General features: G+C 42.6%; 1 protein-coding gene across 1 annotated transcript in view; it reads left to right on the top strand.

Moving 5' to 3' along the window:
* The window catches only part of lmo3 (LIM domain only 3), a gene marked incomplete at its 3' end in the record, with an annotated part of 55,883 nt that extends 39,464 nt beyond the window's left edge, over window positions 1-16,419 (top strand). Inside the window, exons 3-4 of the mRNA XM_079294602.1 lie at window positions 2,591-2,716; window positions 16,314-16,419. Coding sequence (XP_079150728.1) covers window positions 2,591-2,716; window positions 16,314-16,419 — 232 coding nt within the window. The remainder of the gene's footprint in view (window positions 1-2,590; window positions 2,717-16,313) is intronic.
* Window positions 16,420-20,474: the final 4,055 nt, after the last annotated feature.

Below are 20,474 nucleotides of genomic sequence, written 5' to 3'. Positions count from 1 at the left end.
TAAGTAAAATCAAATGCGTGTATACTAGGCTGAAAAATATCCTCAGGAATAGAATTTCATTTTTTCAGAGTCCAACAACCTCAGCTTGAATGTTGGTGTCCACTCTGGAGGCAATAGCATTGCCTCATACAACTACCTGGAAGACATTCATTTGAACTGATGTGCTTACTTCATTAACTTTCACTTAATCAGACATAGATTGTCCTGATCAAAAACTAAACTATAGTTGAGTTTTTCGCACATTGTGTTTCTTGCGAATCCATCCATCCATCCATCCATCCATCCATGTGAATGAGTGTGAATGATTAGTTAGAGTCCTGATGGTCAGGTGGCACCTTGCATGGTAGCCCTCATCAGTGTATGAATGGGTGAATGATACATGTAGTGTTAAAGCACTTTGAGTGGTCGGACTAGAAAAGCGCTACACAGTACACAGTACCGATCGATCGGTCTGTCTGTCTGTCTATCTCCGTCTGTCCAGCCTATCTTTCTCAGAAACACACAAACACTGGTTGTTCACAGATAAGAAGATCTTCACCCAGAATTTCTCAGAGCAAAGTAATGTGACAGTCTTTTCAGCTGCGCAGGCCACCTTACATTTGAAAAAACAGAGTGAGGCCAGACAGTGAAACAGAGGACTGTTTTGATTCAAGCTGGCAGGCAAAAAGCTTAAAACATCATTTTTTACACGAATACCTTCCATCATTTATAATACAGAGCCTTGAGTGCATGCTATCTGAAAATGACTCGGATTACTGGAAGACAAGGACACTCGCCCCTGCATGGTGAGAGGCGGCTGCATTGTGACTCTTTGAGTTGTAAGATGCCGTGCAAAGTGCTGCTGTTTTGCTCAAACACGCTCATTATCTCGCACAAATGTATCATTTCTTCCTCTTTTTTATAAAGTTTTTTTGAGATCAATTGCTCGACTCTGTAAGGAGAAAAACAGATGAAATATCTATTTCATGTGAAGGCCTTCCGGCAATGCACATTTGTGCAGAATAGAGAAAGGACAAGAGATCCGACAAATGTATCTAAATTTAGATTGCTCAAAGGAAAAGGCATAATTCTTTTAATTAAGTCAGCACTAATCCATCCAATTGGCCCTCTTTGTTTTCTCCCACCTACCATGTTACAAGAGATATCCTTCATTGTCTCAAGGTGTGTTGACAGTGGCTCTTAATTCTGTAGATATTCATGAGGGCACAATCTATCTGCTTCCTTTGCCTCGGGGAAACATACTTTCTGAAGGTTAATAAACAACCCTGAATATCCCGAGCCCTGAGATCATTTATCAGATTGCGATCTCTTACAGACTCTGAGAGTGGCATGCCGTTTTATCATTTTAACAACGACGGCTAAAAGTGCCTGAAGAAGTCAGCCTAATAGGTTATTTTGTTATATGATTTCGTTATCAGAGTTGTTTTTCCTTGGTCTAGGTCGCTGTGAAGTAACAGCCCTGAATCCGTAATGAATACTCACATTAATGTCCCCGGAGTAGGAGGAGAAATAATAGGGTCCTCCCTGGGCAGTAGAGCTGGCCATGGCCCATCTATTTCTACAGCACAAGCTGTTGCCCTGCTATTCTTTACTGCGCTGCTGTTGCCCGGCTCTGTACAACCTATTTTAGAGACCCTATCTGTCTCAGCAGCTCATGTTAGTGTGTTTACCACAATCTCTTTGACAGCTGTCACTCTGGTTCTCAGAGGCACCGAGAAGCAGCACAAGCAGTCGGCCTCTTGTAATTCTGTTCTGAAGTGTGCGACACAGTGCTGGGTGGAGTCAAGTGCACAAATTTTGGACTTGTTTCGTCCATTGGGACAATGGAGTTCAACTGTTGTGTTCCTAAAACATTTAGTTAAACTGAAATCTCATGTCTTGATCATTACCTACGCCAAAGAGTTTGTGTTTTTGGTTTGGTTTTGGTTGTCGGTTTGTCTGCAGGATTACGGAAAAACTACTGGCCCCATTTTCATGAAAGTTGGTGGAAGGGCTTAGCATGGACCATAGGAGAACCCATTTCATTTTTCCGACACACATTACTTTTCACTTTCTTTATCATTGCGAGATAGGGCATATGGCCTTGGTGGAGGTCTGCTCTCTCCCAGTGCCCTTCTACTTTTTATTGTTTTTATTTAAAACTAATGGACTGACAAATCCCCTGACGACTTTTCATCAGAGCACGTATGACAGCAGTGAGCTTTGATATTAAATGTTATATCATGCCATCAACAGTCAGTGGGAAACCTGTACGCTATGGAAAAGATCCATAAGACCCACACCTAAATAACAAGTAAAACTAGAAGGCCAGACCTCCGCCAAGGCCAACCCCATGATTTGGAACTGCTTCGTAATGTAATGGGTTTTTCCTTGGCCCGTGCTGCAGTCTTCAACCAAGTTTCATGAAAGTATGGCCAGTAGTTTTTCCATGATCCTGCTGACAAACAGGCAAACAAACTGGACTGGAAACCCCTTGGCGAATATTAAAATAAAATGAATGAAGTCACCGCCCAGACTTCCTGTTGTGTACTGAGATTTTGGGGGAATGACTAACATCGTGTGTCTTCTTTGTGTTTTTGTGTTATCTCAGGTTGTTTGGCGTTACAGGGAACTGCGCGGCCTGCAGCAAGCTAATCCCAGCCTTCGAGATGGTCATGAGGGCCAAAGAGAACGTCTACCACCTGGACTGCTTCGCGTGCCAGCTCTGCAATCAGAGGTGAGTGATTGGACCGCACTCCTGCTCCTCTCTTGTACCTGCGTCGAGGCAGATGGCCGGTCAGGGAAGCGAGACTGCAGCATGGTGAATCTCTAGTGCTGCTGAAAGTTGAAACAAAGATCCCACATTGTAGATTCATCACTCTAACCAGTGGCCAAGAAGACACAACCAGGGCCTCGAGGACACCTGCTGGACCTGGCGCAGTGATTACAATCCTACACTACTGCTGTACGCTGTCCGCCTAGAGCAACAAGTGCAGTTACATGTCCATACATATGCTCCCCATCAGTCTTCATGACCAAGCCTCCTTCTGCGTTCTGTAGACAGGATGTGGTCAGAGATTTTAGGACATACAGCAGCAGAGGAGACGGAGCTGGTTGGAAGCATTGAACTCAGTGATAGAAAAAGCCTTGTTTAATAAAAGCTAGTGTCACCCTGACTGAACCTCTCTGGTACCCGTACAATGGGTTTATTATGTACATTGTTTCAATTTATTACAATCCAATACAACAGCCCTAAAATATGTCCCCTCCCCGTAAAGCCTACACTATTCGGTATGTGAGTTCATAGTTATTGGTTGTGGATTGATTTGTAATAGTGCTCTTGTCCACCCTCCTTTACATACATGGATGGAGTATTAGAAACATTGAAACAGAAGTTTCACAGTGACGCAAAAACATTGTCAGTGACAGTGTAGTGTTTGATGGACCGTTTGAAAAAACACAATTGCCAATTTGGACATCGGTCTCTGCAGCGGTATGCAGTGTCTCCTTCAAATTAACCAGTATGTATGTCAACCGTGTCTTAAGGCAACAGTGTTTATACTATTCTGAACGGCTGTAGTCTTTTTATGAATAATAGTTTAAATGGGCACGATGGAGCACACTTTCAGATAGTCTCTCATTGAAATGGAAGTAGCCGTTAATCAAGGCTTCGTCAAATACCGACGCCTGGTCACACCTCGGCGTCTGATACCGATGCACCGCGGCACTCTTTAATGTCTGCTTTCCACTAACTCCTTTGTAGACCGATTTGAGTCTGAATTAGAACAACTGACACAGTGAAAAGAGCAAGAAAGTCCAAGCAGGGTAGTAGGACGGGGAGGTTGGATAGGTCAAACAAACACAGGACTTTCACTCAGGAGAAGGCTGTCCTTGTCCCACGTAAAACCAAGTCAGCGTATACCGTAGTTGTTTTACATAACTTCCATACTTAAGTTACGCTAGTTATAGAACAAACATTCTAATTTTACAAAACCAACATCCATATTTCAACCCAAACCATGATATTTTTCTGAATCTAACGGAGTAGTTTCGTTGCTAGGTAAATCTAAGTAAACCTCTGTGGGAAGTCTGTATTTGAAAAGATGTATGCATGTAACGTGTGGAAACGAACAGGCTGTCCCTGACACGCCCAAAACCTACTCTAGAGTAGTACCGTACCTAGATCATAATAGTTTGCAGTGTAGGGCCACTGACCAAGTCGTTGGTATCTGACGAGTTGGAGGATGAGAAAACAAATGTGTTGCTAGTAGTTGTACACATGAACAGTGGAAGAACACACCCCAAATCCCTTAAATGCTGTCGGAAGGAGGTTTTCAGCCGCCATTACAAGATCTCACAAACTCTTTGTTGAAAAACGTACCAAAGCCCTGCATGCCCTGGGCCCCAGAAAGTCTTCTCAACGAATGTTAAATTCCTTTGCATAGTTCTGAGAACCTTGCAGGAACATTGTCCGAACAGGAGAGCCTCAAAGAATCCATGCTGCCACGTTTCTTTGAATGAACTCTGTCTGAAAATCTTCTTGAAGCTAATGAACATACCAAAACGTTATCAAAGGTTTTTTGAAGGTTACACCATCAACAACACAAACAGAACACCTCAGGAGAACGTCAGGAAGGTTACGTGTTGGCCGGCATCCTGTTTCTCTCACCTCTGTTCCTAAACTTGCCTTTATTGCAGACGGATAAATGGTAAATGGTCTGACCACTCATAGAACTTTAACACTACATGTCGTCATTCACACAACATTCATTCATACACTGATGACAGGGGCTACCCTAACCCATGCAATGTGCACCCGCCCATCACAACTAACTAACATTCACACACCGCAAGAACAGCCTACAGGAGCAATTTGGGGTTAAGTGTCTTGCCCAAGGACACATCGACGTGGACCAGCAGAGCCGGGGATCCACTGAGCCACAGTCACCCACAAGCACCCGAATGCAACCACACACACACACACACGACCCAGACACATTGCGCATGCTAAAGGCAAAGGACCTTGTTACGCACAATTAGCACTCGGTTATTGTCTTGCCACTTCAGCCGGTTGCACCAGACAGCCTCTCCTAATGGAAGAAGTCAGCTAATCTTCATCAGCCAGACCGAGGCAGGCCAGCTCTGCGCCCCCACATTAAAACCCATTAAAGCACCAGCAAATCTTTCTTTTTACATTAGGCCAGTTGATGAACTGTTGAATAAAATCGACGTCAGTGTGTTTCACATGGTCCGCTGTGGCCTCGCAAGCACCGTTCAGATGCCCATCACAATTTCACCGGGGCCCGGCCAAGATTTATGGCGTGGCACCAGCTTTAATTGAAGCTGTTCCTCAGCTCTGACTTTTTGTTTTCCAGTTTGTTTCTCTACAATGGGGGAGAAACACCGGAACGCAGGAATATGTATTTAAAGCGAGTTCACATCCTAGAGACAAGATATTTCAATGGGAGTGTAAACTTACAAAATAAAGCTCTGATGCAGAAATGTCTTTTTTACCCTCTGTCTGCAAACATGAGCCTACTAGCAGGCTGTTGTTCTGAGAGGAACTCTTTTGGAGTTTTATGCCACTGCAAGATTTAGTCTCGAAGATTTTGAATTCAGAGCAGGTTTAAGGTGACAGTTCACCCCAAGATCCAAATGACATATCTTTCCTCTTTGGTGTTGGAGTTTTTGAGATTTCTGCCTCCTCTCCATTATAATGGAAGTAGATGGCCCTCTGCTTGTGGTGCTCCAAGCACCAAAAAATCTATTTGAGAGAAATCAACAGAAACCATGAGCATGTTACTCAAGATGATCCACAGACCTTGTTGTGAGCAGCTTCATGTAGGAACTATTTTCTTTCTATCTAACTACACCTACCAGCTCAACTTATCCTCGTACAACGGGTGGTATATCTTACAAAAGTTAAGCCCATTCTTTTTCGTAGGTATAGCTACGAGCGCTGGATGAGAACAGCCTGGCCAGCTGCTTCACCGCGCAGAAAGAAATGTTCACTAAAAACTTGTCTGATGAATATTTATATTTTTGGGTGCTTTGAGCACCAGAAGCCCAGTGCTAACTACTTCCATTATATTGGCAGACACCTCTACACCCGATATCTCAAACTTTCTCATCTCAGACCAAAACAATCTAAAATGATGAATAGCGCTACAAGTGTAAACATATGTCTTGTTGATTTGGGGGGGAACTGTGTCTTTAATGCTGTCAGCGATGAACGCAACATCACGAAATGAGTCTCGTCTGAGCGAGTTTCTCAACATTTATATCCAGATTAATAGAATGACCTTTTACAAATGTTCCCAGCCTGAGATCTATCAGGAGGTCTCACTTAAGATTTCCTGAATAGTTTCTCAGCGTCTCGTTGCCTGGAAATGGGCTTCTGGTCTTTGTCTGGCATACCGATCTGCCGGCTTGTTCATCTACACCCGCTCTGTCCCCTCTCGTTTCCCAGCCTCAAACAAACATGAAAGCCCCCCTCCCCCCATCGAACCCCCCCTTCCCCTGACGGGCCCTTCAATAAAGCAATCTAATCCATCTCACAAATGGCCCAGAGATTTCTCCGCGGAACATCATCAGAAAATGTGAAATCTGATAAACAGAGCAGGCGATCGCGAGGTCAGCAGGGGTCCCGCGGTGTAATTACCCGTCGCTCTTGCGGGTCAGTCTGTGCTGCTGTTTGAAGGTTGGATCGCTACAATTAAGTGTGAACATACAGCCACCCCCCCCCACCGCACACAAACATACTCACTCATGCCGTCAGTTGCTTTGTGGGTACATCCACGCTACTCTATCCCACAGTGATTATTCTGATTTCATCACAGGCTCTCTGCAGGACTCTAATGGGCATTGCTCAGCTATTAAGGGCCTTGTTTAAGTTTTAGGCCACTTTGTGCCAGACAGAAAGACCGGCCCGATGGCTTAGAGTGGACAAGTCATGGCAATCATGACCCGCAACCGCTTTCTTCTTCTTTGTCATCATTGCCATCAAATTGGCAGCAATCTCTTGCTTGCCACGAAAGAAGCATTGAGTGCTGAACCTGCTTCGGGAATAAGATAAATGGAAAAGCCTCACCAGTTATCTTACTTGTTTATCTGCCAGAGAGCACAAGTCCACCCCCAACCCCCACTCCTCTCTTCGGTCCGTGCACGACTTTGAAATGGTATCAAGCCGAGGGGAGTGAATAGCTCCTGTCCCTGGTCTATCAGTGGAAATATAGGATCCTACATTGGCTCTGATTGCTCATGTCTGCACCAAATGTGGCCTTACTCTGTTAAACTGGACATAAATCTACCGTCGTGACCTTCCCACCAGCCAGACCTGTTATTTTTCCTACCTGAGCTGGAGGAAGGGAGTGGTCTCGGAGCCAAAGGGATACGGGGGCTAGTTCTGAAAGGAGAAGGGGCTGTTGGCGAGGGTGGGGGTGTTGGGAATAAGGACAGAGATATGAGACTCCATCCAGCAAGCAGTTAGCCACAGATCAGCCCTGGGGGACAGCTAATCGATGGGGCTGTCGTCCAGCCTCATCATCTAGCGAGTGCTGGCCCATTTTCCCCCTGATGAGCTGGAGGCCACAGTCTAGGGAGGCTGAAGGAAGGTTAGAGTAGAGGGGAGCGGAGGAGAGCAGGATGGGTGACAGTGCAGGGGAAGGTCACTGCTGATAAGGGAGGATGCTCCATACTGGAGCCCTGGAAGGAGAGACTGACACCAATTGGGTTCAGCACAGCTAAACTCAGCCACTGGTGCCTTGTATGTCACGAGTTAGGCCTGTTAGACAGGGGCCTAATAGCCAATAAGGGACACAGTTGTCACTTTGTGTATGATTGGTGTTGAGAACTGGGAGCCTGTGCAGCCAGCCTACTAGAGAACACAATTTCACTGCGTAATCCTCCACAATTCCAAGTAAAAACCTCGCCCACCATCCCCGAAAGTCTGGAAGTATTTTAGACCCACAATGTGGTGCTCAGAGACCTGCAACCTGAAAATGGCTTATCTGCTCGTGAAAATCCTCCCAGACCGCTTCGTCAGCACCGGGTCCTGCTTACTTCTTATATGTAGGGATTACTCATTTCTGTTAGTAGTCACTTAAACTTGATTCTCAATGTTCTTTTCACCTCCATGAAAAGAAATGTCTGCACCTCTGCTGCTATGGTAAGGTAGCGTTGTTATTCATCCATTTTATATTTTATCTTTATTTTACGGCCATTCATGAGTGACAAAATGTTTTTAGTGAATAAATTGTTTGCAAAAATACATTAGCCAGTGATTATCCTAACTGCATATTTCTCCTTTTAAGTCAAGTACTGAAAAAAAAGACTTATTCTCCAGATGAGGGAAAAGGGTTGCTATGACGTACTGTGATTAAATCTAGAAGTCACAACAATCCGTTCCACTATTTTTCTATTTCGACATCTGACAACTAGGGTCTGTTATTTTGTTACATTTGTTTGAATTGAATATTTAAATATTAATCGGGAACGTATTTGATATTTACTTCCTCGTTGTAGGGAATACTTGTTAGAGTCACTAACGAGACAGTAAGTTAATTAACACACATCATAGGTAGTATTTGTAGCATCCACTCCTGTCTCCTGACAGTGTCGCATGTCTTTTGTGGTCTTTATACTTCATACAGGGCAGGGTCATATTGAATTGGATGGTGCAACACAGTTAATATGATGGCTTCCTCCATTTGTGGCCACATTGTTTGATGAGCAATTGATTTTGTGGGGGTACAGTAACCAGACATCTGCGAGCGCTGAGTCTCATAGACTGAGACAGAATGAGGGAAGAAAGCAAAGCAGTTTCAGATATAACAGCAGTAGACATGTAGCCCAGTAACTACGGTTACAGACATTTATATACAGACAAAAACACGTCAGTCTCCTCCTGAAATGATAGTCACATTACACTCCCTCATCTTCAGTGTGTCCTTGTGCTGCCGTCTGATTGCCCAGCAGCAATCTGCCAAAGAAGATTTACAACATGCTGTTACAATTAAGAATCAGCGTCACAGGGCCAAGTGTTTCTGAACCTGTATGCATCCTAACAGTAATTAGATTTGCTGCAGTTGAGACTATTTTCTCTCTTTGACAATCTCACTGTTTCTTCATTTGAGTGGAAAGTGAATACTCTAGTTAACACGGGCCTCCGAGGCATCGCAAAACATCTTTTACGTGTGTGCCTGTGGAAGCCATTTTTTCTCTTCCTCCTACAACAAGAGGTCTCTAAAGACTCATTAGTCACAGTCACCTCCAAGTAGAGGAAGGAGGGAAGTGAAGGCAGTACAGGGAGAGGGGAAGGGAAGCTGACTGACTGTAAAGGTAGAAACCATGATATGATTGCCCAACTGTGTAGATACCAACAGATGTGGTGTTAAGGGGGACCTTAATGAAGGTTGAGCTATAGCTCCTATGAGCTGCTCACACAGTTAGACATGTTATAAGCACATATGGGGGCCAAGATAAGGGAAGAACCTGAACCTGATGCTTCCACACAGGGTTCAGGGGCTCACTGAATGAGCTTGAAATTGCATTAAACCATATGCTGTGGTCTTTACTGTAGACACATCTCAACCCTAATTGAACACCAATTTCAGATGTTGGCGCAGCATGGCAAGTGCTTCAGATGAACTAGTTCCTACAAACATGTGTAAACGGGTCTAAAGGGCAAAACTCTATTCATGTTTCTAATGAACACAATGTAAACAGTGAGTACAGACCTACATAGGTAGGGCTGAGACATGTTACAGTTGTTGACAATGCAGATGTTTAATTAAGCCCTTTTCCCAGTGGACAAAAACCCCACTAACACCCACTAAGATCTAGATCATTGGTCTTCAACAGGGTACTGCAGGGGGTCCGCGAAATTTTTGGTTGATTAGACAATTAAAAAAAAAAAAAAAAAAAATCTCTAAACATGAATGTGTCCATTATTTTAATAGTTTAGTATTGTATGAAAGATAACAGGTATGTGTATGCATAGCAGTGACACTAATAGGCCATCACTTATTTTTAGTTTCCACATTTACGTTTAAAATAGAAACATCGGTTTGAATAGCTTGTATGATGATTATCATGCAATTGACAGACAATGTTGATATTGGCATTGGTATCAGCTGACAAAATATGTTTATAAATGTCAGTGGCACGGCCTCCCTACTCACTGTACCTTGCACATGTTTAACATAACAATATGAATATATGAACCTGTGTCTTATTTGAATAGCTTAGTGTTGAATGCACAATAAAGAGGTATGTTTATACACGGCACTAGGCCCAGTTTAATATAAAACACAATTGGATACAATATATATAGTCGAGGGTCCCTGCTCCATCTCTCTATCAGTTTGGGGGTCCTTGGCCTGAAAAACGTTGAAGACCCCTGGTCTAGATGGTGTCATCAGTGGGAAAGGTGACAATCAGAATCAATTCCAATACAAATGACTCACAGGTATTTATCAGCTTCAGCTCTGATCTGCAGTGATGGAAACATGACACCATGGTGGACACGCTAATTCCCGCCCCTTCATGAATATATAATTAAAAAATCAACAGAATTTATTAATGTACAAAACTAACGTACAAAACATACAATTAATATGCTCTTTTCAAAGCCACAAGACTCCATTGGCAGTGCTTTTGATGCGCTGATCATCGAAACTCACTTCAAACTCAACAGAAACAAATGAAAACTCATCAAAACACACTTGGTTAGTCTTTCCACTGTTTCAACAATCACCAACTCTGGTATGGCAGAAATAAACCCATAATTCACAGAGTTAGATGTGAATACAAACAGAGATTATACATTCTCTTCAAAGCCAACAGATAACAAAACCACCATTGTTAACCCTTCCACTGTTTCATAAGCAGATGCAGTTCGTATTGTATAAAAACACAATAGAATATAACATATAAAACAAATCCATGTTTGACTGAAAGTCCAGTCGTACCAACATGTCAGCATAGAGATCTGTATAAAAGATGCAATTGTTTTTAAGAAAGTGGAAATACTAGGGCAACACAAGGTCCTTTATTAGACACGGCTGTGTTGGGCCCAGTGTAATGTCCTCATCATAATTGGTGCACAGATGTCACATATGCTGTTGACATTTCACAGAGCAGAAACAATTTGGCCGTGTGAAATAAGTGGAGGGCTGGGATAAGAGCTGCAAGAAAGGGGGAGAAGGAAGGGGATGACAGAGAGAGGGAGAGTGACACTGCGAGTGGAGAGAGGGTGGAATAAAAAAAATAAAGGGAGATCAAGTTAAAGTGAGAGTGGGCTGGGCCTCAGAAAAGACAGACACTAATAGATTCTGAGGAGGGAATGTGTCATTTTAACAGGACGTTTTTATCAGAGTGGATGACAGCGTGAAACGCACCTCTGCCTCGGCTTAATCACGATGTCAAACAGACCATATGAATGGATATTAGTGTTTAGTTAGGTAATAAAGGAGTGCTAGCATCCCGGCATTAACCACAATACTGTGCATGTGTAAGAGAAGAATTGTATTTCAGAATAAACTTTCCTCTCTGCTGAAAAAGATATCCAATCTTAAATAAGGGATGCCCCTCGAAAGCAGCTTCTAAATGGGGACTGCTTCTAAATTAGTCAAACTAAAGCACCCATCCATCCTCGCAGGTAACATTAGCGATAACTATGGAGTCAGCTAATAAGAATGAGCGAATAATGAACACTAACCACTTAGCTTATTGTTAAGGTGAGAATGTATTGGAACGATTTTGGAACTTCTTGTATTGCTGCTCAAGATAGACTATTTGTTTACATACAAGAATAATCAAGCAATGACTCATCAAACCGATAGGTAGTATCGATAAGGAATCAAACCGATAAATAGTATCGATAAGGAATCGAACCCATAGGTAGTATCGATAAGGAATCTAATCGATATGCAGTATCGATAAGGAATAGAATCGATAGGTAGTATCGATGAGGAATTGAATCGACAGGTAGTATCGATAAGGAATCAAATCGATAGGTAGTATCGATAAGGAATCTAATCGATAGGTAGTATCGATAAGGAATCGAACCCATAGGTAGTATCGATAAGGAATCTAATCGATATGCAGTATCGATAAGGAATAGAATCGACAGGTAGTATCGATAAGGAATCAAATCGATAGGTAGTATCGATAAGGAATCAAACCGATAAGTAGTATCAATAAGGAATCGATAGGTAGTATCGATGAGGAATTGAATCGACAGGTAATATCGATAAGGAATCGAATCGATAGGTAGTATCGATAAGGAATCTAATCGATAGGTAGTATCGATAAGGAATCGAATCGATAGGTAGTATCGATAAGGAATCTAATCGATAGGTAGTATCGATAAGGAATTGAATCGATAGGTAGTATCGATAAGGAATCAAACCGATAAGTAGTATCAATAAGGAATCTAATCGATAGGTAGTATCGATAAGGAATCAAACCGATAAGTAGTATCAATAAGGAATCGATAGGTAGTATCGATAAGGAATCAAACCGATAGGTAGTATCGATAAGGAATCAAACCGATAAGTAGTATCAATAAGGAATCGATAGGTAGTATCGATGAGGAATTGAATCGACAGGTAGTATCGATAAGGAATCAAACCGATAAATAGTATCGATAAGGAATCGAACCCATAGGTAGTATCGATAAGGAATCTAATCGATATGCAGTATCGATAAGGAATAGAATCGATAGGTAGTATCGATGAGGAATTGAATCGACAGGTAGTATCGATAAGGAATCAAACCGATAGGTAGTATCGATAAGGAATCAAACCGATAAATTGTATCGATAAGGAATCGAACCCATAGGTAGTATCGATAAGGAATCTAATCGATATGCAGTATCGATAAGGAATAGAATCGATAGGTAGTATCGATGAGGAATTGAATCGACAGGTAGTATCGATAAGGAATCAAATCGATAGGTAGTATCGATAAGGAATCGAATCGATAGGTAGTATCGATAAGGAATCGAACCCATAGGTAGTATCGATAAGGAATCTAATCGATATGCAGTATCGATAAGGAATAGAATCGATAGGTAGTATCGATGAGGAATCTAATTGACAGGTAGTATCGATAAGGAATCAAACCGATAGGTAGTATCGATAAGGAATCAAACCGATAAGTAGTATCAATAAGGAATCGATAGGTAGTATCGATGAGGAATTGAATCGACAGGTAATATCGATAAGGAATCGAATCGATAGGTAGTATCGATAAGGAATCTAATCGATAGGTAGTATCGATAAGGAATCTAATCGATAGGTAGTATCGATGAGGAATTGAATCGACAGGTAGTATCGATAAGGAATCAAATCGATAGGTAGTATCGATAAGGAATCTAATCGATAGGTAGTATCGATGAGGAATTGAATCGACAGGTAGTATCGATAAGGAATCAAACCGATAAATAGTATCGATAAGGAATCGAACCCAGAGGTAGTATCGATAAGGAATCTAATCGATATGCAGTATCGATGACGAATTGAATCGACAGGTAGTATCGATAAGGAATCAAATCGATAGGTAGTATCGATAAGGAATCTAATCGATAGGTAGTATCGATAAGGAATCAAACCCATAGGTAGTATCGATAAGGAATCTAATCGATATGCAGTATCGATAAGGAATAGAATCGATAGGTAGTATCGATGAGGAATCTAATTGACAGGTGGTATCGATAAGGAATCAAACCGATAGGTAGTATCGATAAGGAATCAAACCGATAAGTAGTATCAATAAGGAATCGATAGGTAGTATCGATGAGGAATTGAATCGACAGGTAGTATCGATAAGGAATCAAACCGATAAATAGTATCGATAAGGAATCAAACCCATAGGTAGTATCGATAAGGAATCTAATCGATATGCAGTATCGATAAGGAATAGAATCGATAGGTAGTATCGATGAGGAATTGAATCGACAGGTAGTATCGATAAGGAATCAAACCGATAGGTAGTATCGATAAGGAATCAAACCGATAAATAGTATCGATAAGGAATCGAACCCATAGGTAGTATCGATAAGGAATCTAATCGATATGCAGTATCGATAAGGAATAGAATCGATAGGTAGTATCGATGAGGAATTGAATCGACAGGTAGTATCGATAAGGAATCAAATCGATAGGTAGTATCGATAAGGAATCGAATCGATAGGTAGTATCGATAAGGAATCGAACCCATAGGTAGTATCGATAAGGAATCTAATCGATATGCAGTATCGATAAGGAATAGAATCGATAGGTAGTATCGATGAGGAATCTAATTGACAGGTAGTATCGATAAGGAATCAAACCGATAGGTAGTATCGATAAGGAATCAAACCGATAAGTAGTATCAATAAGGAATCGATAGGTAGTATCTATGAGGAATTGAATCGACAGGTAATATCGATAAGGAATCGAATCGATAGGTAGTATCGATAAGGAATCTAATCGATAGGTAGTATCGATAAGGAATCTAATCGATAGGTAGTATCGATGAGGAATTGAATCGACAGGTAGTATCGATAAGGAATCAAATCGATAGGTAGTATCGATAAGGAATCTAATCGATAGGTAGTATCGATGAGGAATTGAATCGACAGGTAGTATCGATAAGGAATCAAACCGATAAATAGTATCGATAAGGAATCGAACCCAGAGGTAGTATCGATAAGGAATCTAATCGATATGCAGTATCGATGAGGAATTGAATCGACAGGTAGTATCGATAAGGAATCAAATCGATAGGTAGTATCGATAAGGAATCTAATCGATAGGTAGTATCGATAAGGAATCAAACCCATAGGTAGTATCGATAAGGAATCTAATCGATATGCAGTATCGATAAGGAATAGAATCGATAGGTAGTATCGATGAGGAATCTAATTGACAGGTAGTATCGATAAGGAATCAAACCGATAAGTAGTATCAATAAGGAATCGATAGGTAGTATCGATGAGGAATTGAATCGACAGGTAATATCGATAAGGAATCGAATCGATAGGTAGTATCGATAAGGAATCTAATCGATAGGTAGTATCGATAAGGAATCTAATCGATAGGTAGTATCGATAAGGAATCTAATCGATAGGTAGTATCGATAAGGAATCTAATCGATAGGTAGTATCGATAAGGAATCTAATCGATAGGTAGTATCGATAAGGAATCAAACCGATTCATTTCAAGTGCATGTCTCTCTTATGTATGTGGCCACAGCTTTCAAAGTACTTCATGACATTTAGGTTGTTTAAAGGAGTTTTGTGTACAAAGCTTCTGAGGAGTCAACAAGGCCCTTGATTCATTTGCTATAGTGCTGTGGAATCAGCTGGGAGTGACCTACTGTACCTACTGTGACAGTCCCACTGTAACGCTCATGTCATATGTCGCTGAAATACTAAATTCAAGGCGCTGCGTCAGTGTGTGCAACTTCACATGATTCATGTCAGCTCTTCCTCAGAGCATTTGGAATTCATTTCCAGAAACACGGCATTCACTCACACTTTTTGGTACTTTGTGCCAACACCTACAGTGTATTTGAATCCTGCTAATTGGTCCCGAATGGATGCAACAAATCATGCTCCCGATCTGCCCTGCAGCCCTGAATAAATGCTGCTCATCAGGTACCTCCATCTCTGTGTGTGCAGCTCCCAGCCCTGAACTCTGCAGTCTCAACATCCAAGGAAGTCAAACGGGGGCGAGGCTCGCCCCCCCCGCCCCCCCCAACCCCGGCTCCACCACCCCCCGGTAAACACTGGCACCGCTGCTTGCCGACCTTGTCTAACCTGCACAGTGAGGGAGATAAGCAGCCCTCAGGACAATACAGGGAGAGTTACTGCTCTTACGCGTTCAACATAATCTCCACTTGGCACTGCGCTGAAAGGTCAAGTGTAACTGTACACACCCCCCCACCCCCCCACCCCTGACCCCCCGGCCGGAGCAGGACCGGCGCCTGCTGAGGTTGGTAGGGGTTTCTGTAAGAGCTGCAGGTGGAAAGGAACCCCGGCTTGGAACAGAGATAATCCCCCCCCCACCCCACAAACCCTGCATTTCGCCCCCTTGTAATTGAGTTGACTGTTTCCTGGAGGAGAACCTTGCCTGCATGCGGCTGTAGCTGAAAGGGGGGGGGGGGGGGGGGGGGTGTTGGCACCGAGGTAATGCTCGCTTAAGTAGAGATTTTGCACAATAGTCAGGAAGCTAGCAGCTGGCTATGCCTGCTAGCCTACAGCTCCGTGCTAATGATGAGATTCTTGCTTTGATGCTTATGTAAATTGTAACCCCCCCCCCCACGCTTTGTCTCTTTGTGTTGCGCAGGTTTTGTGTGGGAGACAAGTTTTTCCTGAAGAACAACATGATCCTGTGCCAGACCGACTACGAGGAGGGGCTGATGAAGGAGGGCTACGCTCCCCAGGTCCGCTGACCCTCGTAGGCCAACAACAAGGAAGAGGAGGAGGAGGAGGAGGAGGAGGAGGAGGAGGAGGGGGAGCAAGAGAGAGACCCGAAGGAGAGCTTGCAATCACACAACAAAAAGCACTATCGCCTCCTGTCCAGCTCCTGTCCCCCACATGTACATAACTAAGCAAGCTTCCCCGGGAGGGGAGGGGACACACTCTGCTGTACAGAATAGCCATAGAGACATGTGGCAGGAAAGGCCCGGGGAGCCTACAACAAACTACAAGTGTGAAAAAAAAATTGTTTGGCCATTTCTTTGTTTATGACGGATCCTGCCTCTTTCCTTCTGGACAGCAGACACCGGCCTCAGAGCAATTCCTAACCAACGGCTGATCCCGGCTGTTGGAAAACAAGATATATATTAACCCACCCAAAACCAGTTTTGCGTCTTCTTATCTGAAAAGGACAGACAACTTCTACTTGAATCTAAAATACACTGAGGTATTGTCAATGTCATTTTGAGGTAACAACCTTTTTACCGTATGACATCAGATTTAAAACACAGTGAATGTAAGCGAAAGAGCGGCAAAACAAACGCTGATGACTAATTTGTTGCTCTGTGTGTGTGTGTGTGTGTGTGCGCGTTGAGGACTTCTCCGTCTTGCAAGGCTCGGTCTGGTCCAAGTAGTCTTTAAGAACCTTAAGATTCCAAAATTGATCACAAATATCAAATAGTGTCGCCATGCTTCCAAATCACAGAGCTGTGTTGGCTCCCGGGCAAAGAAAATCAGTTTGTGGCAAAATGTGTGTGTTTCTCTGGATGGATGGAATCTCTCACAATCACTACATGCATATATTTGAGACCATCATGTCACTAGAAGACAATTGATCCTTGAAGACGAGTGTCACGTTAACGTGCTTTTGGCTGTTCTGATTGTTAGTGAAAACACCTTTCCTGGTCAAAGTCGGCAGCTTTTGAGGACATTAAAGGGGGTATATCATGCTCATTTTCAGGTTCATACTTTTATTCTGGGTTACTACTGAAACATGTTGACATGTGTTAATGTTCAAAACCACATTATTTTTCTTATGTTTATCTGAATATACCTGTCTTCACCCTCGATCTGAAAGGCTCCGTTTGTAGTGCCTGTCTCTTTAAGGCCCCCTCCCGAGAAAAATCCAGTGTGCTCTGATTGGCTTGCAAGAAAAATTTGCAATTAGAAGATGACCCGCCTCACCGCCCAGGCAATGGTATGTGTGCAAGCACAGAAAAAGGAGTTTTTTGATTGGGCCCCAAAAAATCCTCACAACTTTCACCTCTCCTGAGCTTCATGTCGCTTCACCTGCTCAGCAACAAACGGCAGTCAAGGTTAGCAACTACTTGGAGCATTTAGCAGCTAAAGAGCCACATATTTTTCACAGCAATTGGTGGAGCCCAAAACAGAGCTAAAACATTGGAATTCTATTCATCCGGTGTACACAAAGATCCCTCCAAGGAGATGTAGATGTTGCTCTGTGTCTGATGTGTAAAGAGGCAACAAACACGTTGCAACCAAAGGATTACAGTATTGTCAGATCTTTTCAGCTCTACTGCCCCCAAGTGGTCAAAATATACAATTAATGCGGCTTTAACGTAATGGACCAGACCTCATGCCTGTGGACAAACACGTGGTTTTGCGAGACTGTCATGGGGTGACGAGAGTCACCGTTCCCTTCCTGAAATGCATTCCGTCAGCTACTTCCAGCAGTATTTGGGCAGCCGGGCTACGTTCTGAGGGAGGACTGCGTCTTTTTGCTGGAGACAGTCTTTCTATTCATGAAAACCTTTTCCTTCACTCTGGTCAAACAGAAAAGTGGGGAGATGCCCATGGCGGCATGTTGTTGTAGCGCTTGTTAGCGGAGTAGGGATTGGTCGGGGATGGTGGGGGTTGGTTACTTTTTGTACACTATTTATTTGATAAGCATTCAGTACATCGCCCGTTGTTTGACATGCTCATACTTGAATCCAATTGAGGATTTCTCAATCTACATTTGGCTTATGCTGAGGGCGGCAGTGTGATTTTCAACACGCTGTGGGTTCAGGTAACTGCAGCCTGCGGCAGGCTGCACCTGAAGGGCGTGGTGGCTCCCTGCTGCAGAGGACCAGGTCCAGTAGTGAACATCAGCATCTGAGTGTGTGCAACAGCACTCAGCACCATTTCTTAGCTGGAAAAAAAAAGTTCTTTCATTTGTAAATTGTGGGTGTACATAAAAGAAATATTCATTTTTGCTTGCTATTGTACAATGATTTCTTTTTATGTGTCATCCAGCATGAGATGTTTATTTTTAGGACGCTTGTAAATACTGTAATTGTAATAATTTTAAGCACAAATGTAATACAGTTTTATTGTGTTAATTGTGAGTGTGGTGTCTTTCTTTCTTGGACTGTTATTTCTGTCCTGTATATTTGTCAGGCTGAGATTTATATCTGAAGAACTTTTAGACTTTCATACTTCTCATATCCATTTAGAAGTCACTGAGGTTAAGCATCCAGCTCAAGGGCACAGCGTTGGATGCAAACCAGCCCCAGAGCCTGTTCTCTGTCCATTAAGCTAACCAGCAGAGCATGGTGCAGCCAATGATATATGATTGATCTAAAGTGCAATCATTTCCTCAGTTTGTTGTCTCTCCAGCTTGTAAAATGCCCTTTCCAGTTTTGTCCCGGTGATGTGGAGCTCACAGAACCTCAGACAGAAGAACGCTGGTTACAGGGTTTGAATTTCCCATTCAAATGAGATTCTTTTTCAAATCCATCCTTTGTTCAGCTCTAAAAGCACAATGGGCTTTCATCTTGTCAGATGTGGATTTTATATTTTGGTGCTTTGGTTGTCAGGTGTCAAACACGGAACGAGAGAATAAACCAATGCTTCAAGTATATGTTGCCGTCAGCAGCTTTCAAGAAGGGATGCAGCTATCTCCTCGTGGGTTGTTTCAGCTAATTACCTGGATTTCAATTTAGAATCATCCGGAATGTCGAAGTAAAACATTTGGATTAAAGTTATTGCTCTAATTAGCGAGGTGCTTCCAAAGTGCCCTGTGAAGTTTGTCGACACTGATGCTTACATCACATTACAGAGCATAATATCCAGGCCAATTAAGCTAATTGAATTTCCTTTTCCAGAGACACAGAGGAGTGAGAGAAGCTCTTTGATTAGGCTCAAGCTGTTCGAGGTTCTTTAGTCGATGAAAACACATGGCGGTTACAGCAGAGTCAAATTAAAAGAAAGTGTGGCAACCATGGGGAGAATTCTTACTAATGGCAGACATGTGTCATGTGTTATTATGGCTCAGCTGCTCTGGAGTCAGATGTTAACCCTTGAATCCGGCTGCTGATGAAGTAGCATCATTATTGCTGTGCTGGCTGGTGTCTCGGGGATGATGCAACACCAAGCGATGGCTGTTAGCAACAACATATGCAAACAAAAGAAAGTCTTTGTATGGCCGAGGAGAAGAATACTACAACCATGCACCCTTGTTTATATGACAGATGGTGTTATGACCACTGCGGTCGGAGTTCACCAGAGCCCATGAATAGAAAAGAAACAAAACAAAATGAATACGCTTAGTTTATGCATTTGTTATCTTGGAACCTTTGAATGCAACACACTGACACAACAGTATGCAGCTGGGTCAAGAGGTTTAGCCATGTATAACCCTTGTACAACCAGGTGAGGGCTGTATCTCTGTAATGGATTACACAGGTCGATGTACCTACTATACCTATAGCCCAACATATACTGTTAACAGAAGAAACCCGTTGCTCAGCCTTCAGGTGAACGGTGTTAAAACAGCATTTCTGATACCTGCAAGCTCTTCCTCCACAATCATTTTTGGCTGCAAAAAATGTTGAGTTTAAAATGAGCCCACCAACACACATGTTTACATCGATTATATGTGCGCGTTTAACACCTTCACGTTGTGTGACTCAGAAATGACCAAAGTATGATGTATTTCCACCACAATGACAATGTCTTCAATTTAAACTTGAAGTTTAAGTTCACCTGAATTACTTTTAAAAATAATACGATGATCAATTTTTTACTT

Source organism: Melanostigma gelatinosum (assembly GCF_949748355.1).
Source record: "Melanostigma gelatinosum genome assembly, chromosome: 22".
NCBI lineage: Eukaryota > Metazoa > Chordata > Actinopteri > Perciformes > Zoarcidae > Melanostigma > Melanostigma gelatinosum.
The sequence above is the reverse complement of the archived record's forward strand: the minus strand, read 5'-3'. Positions and strand labels throughout refer to the sequence as shown.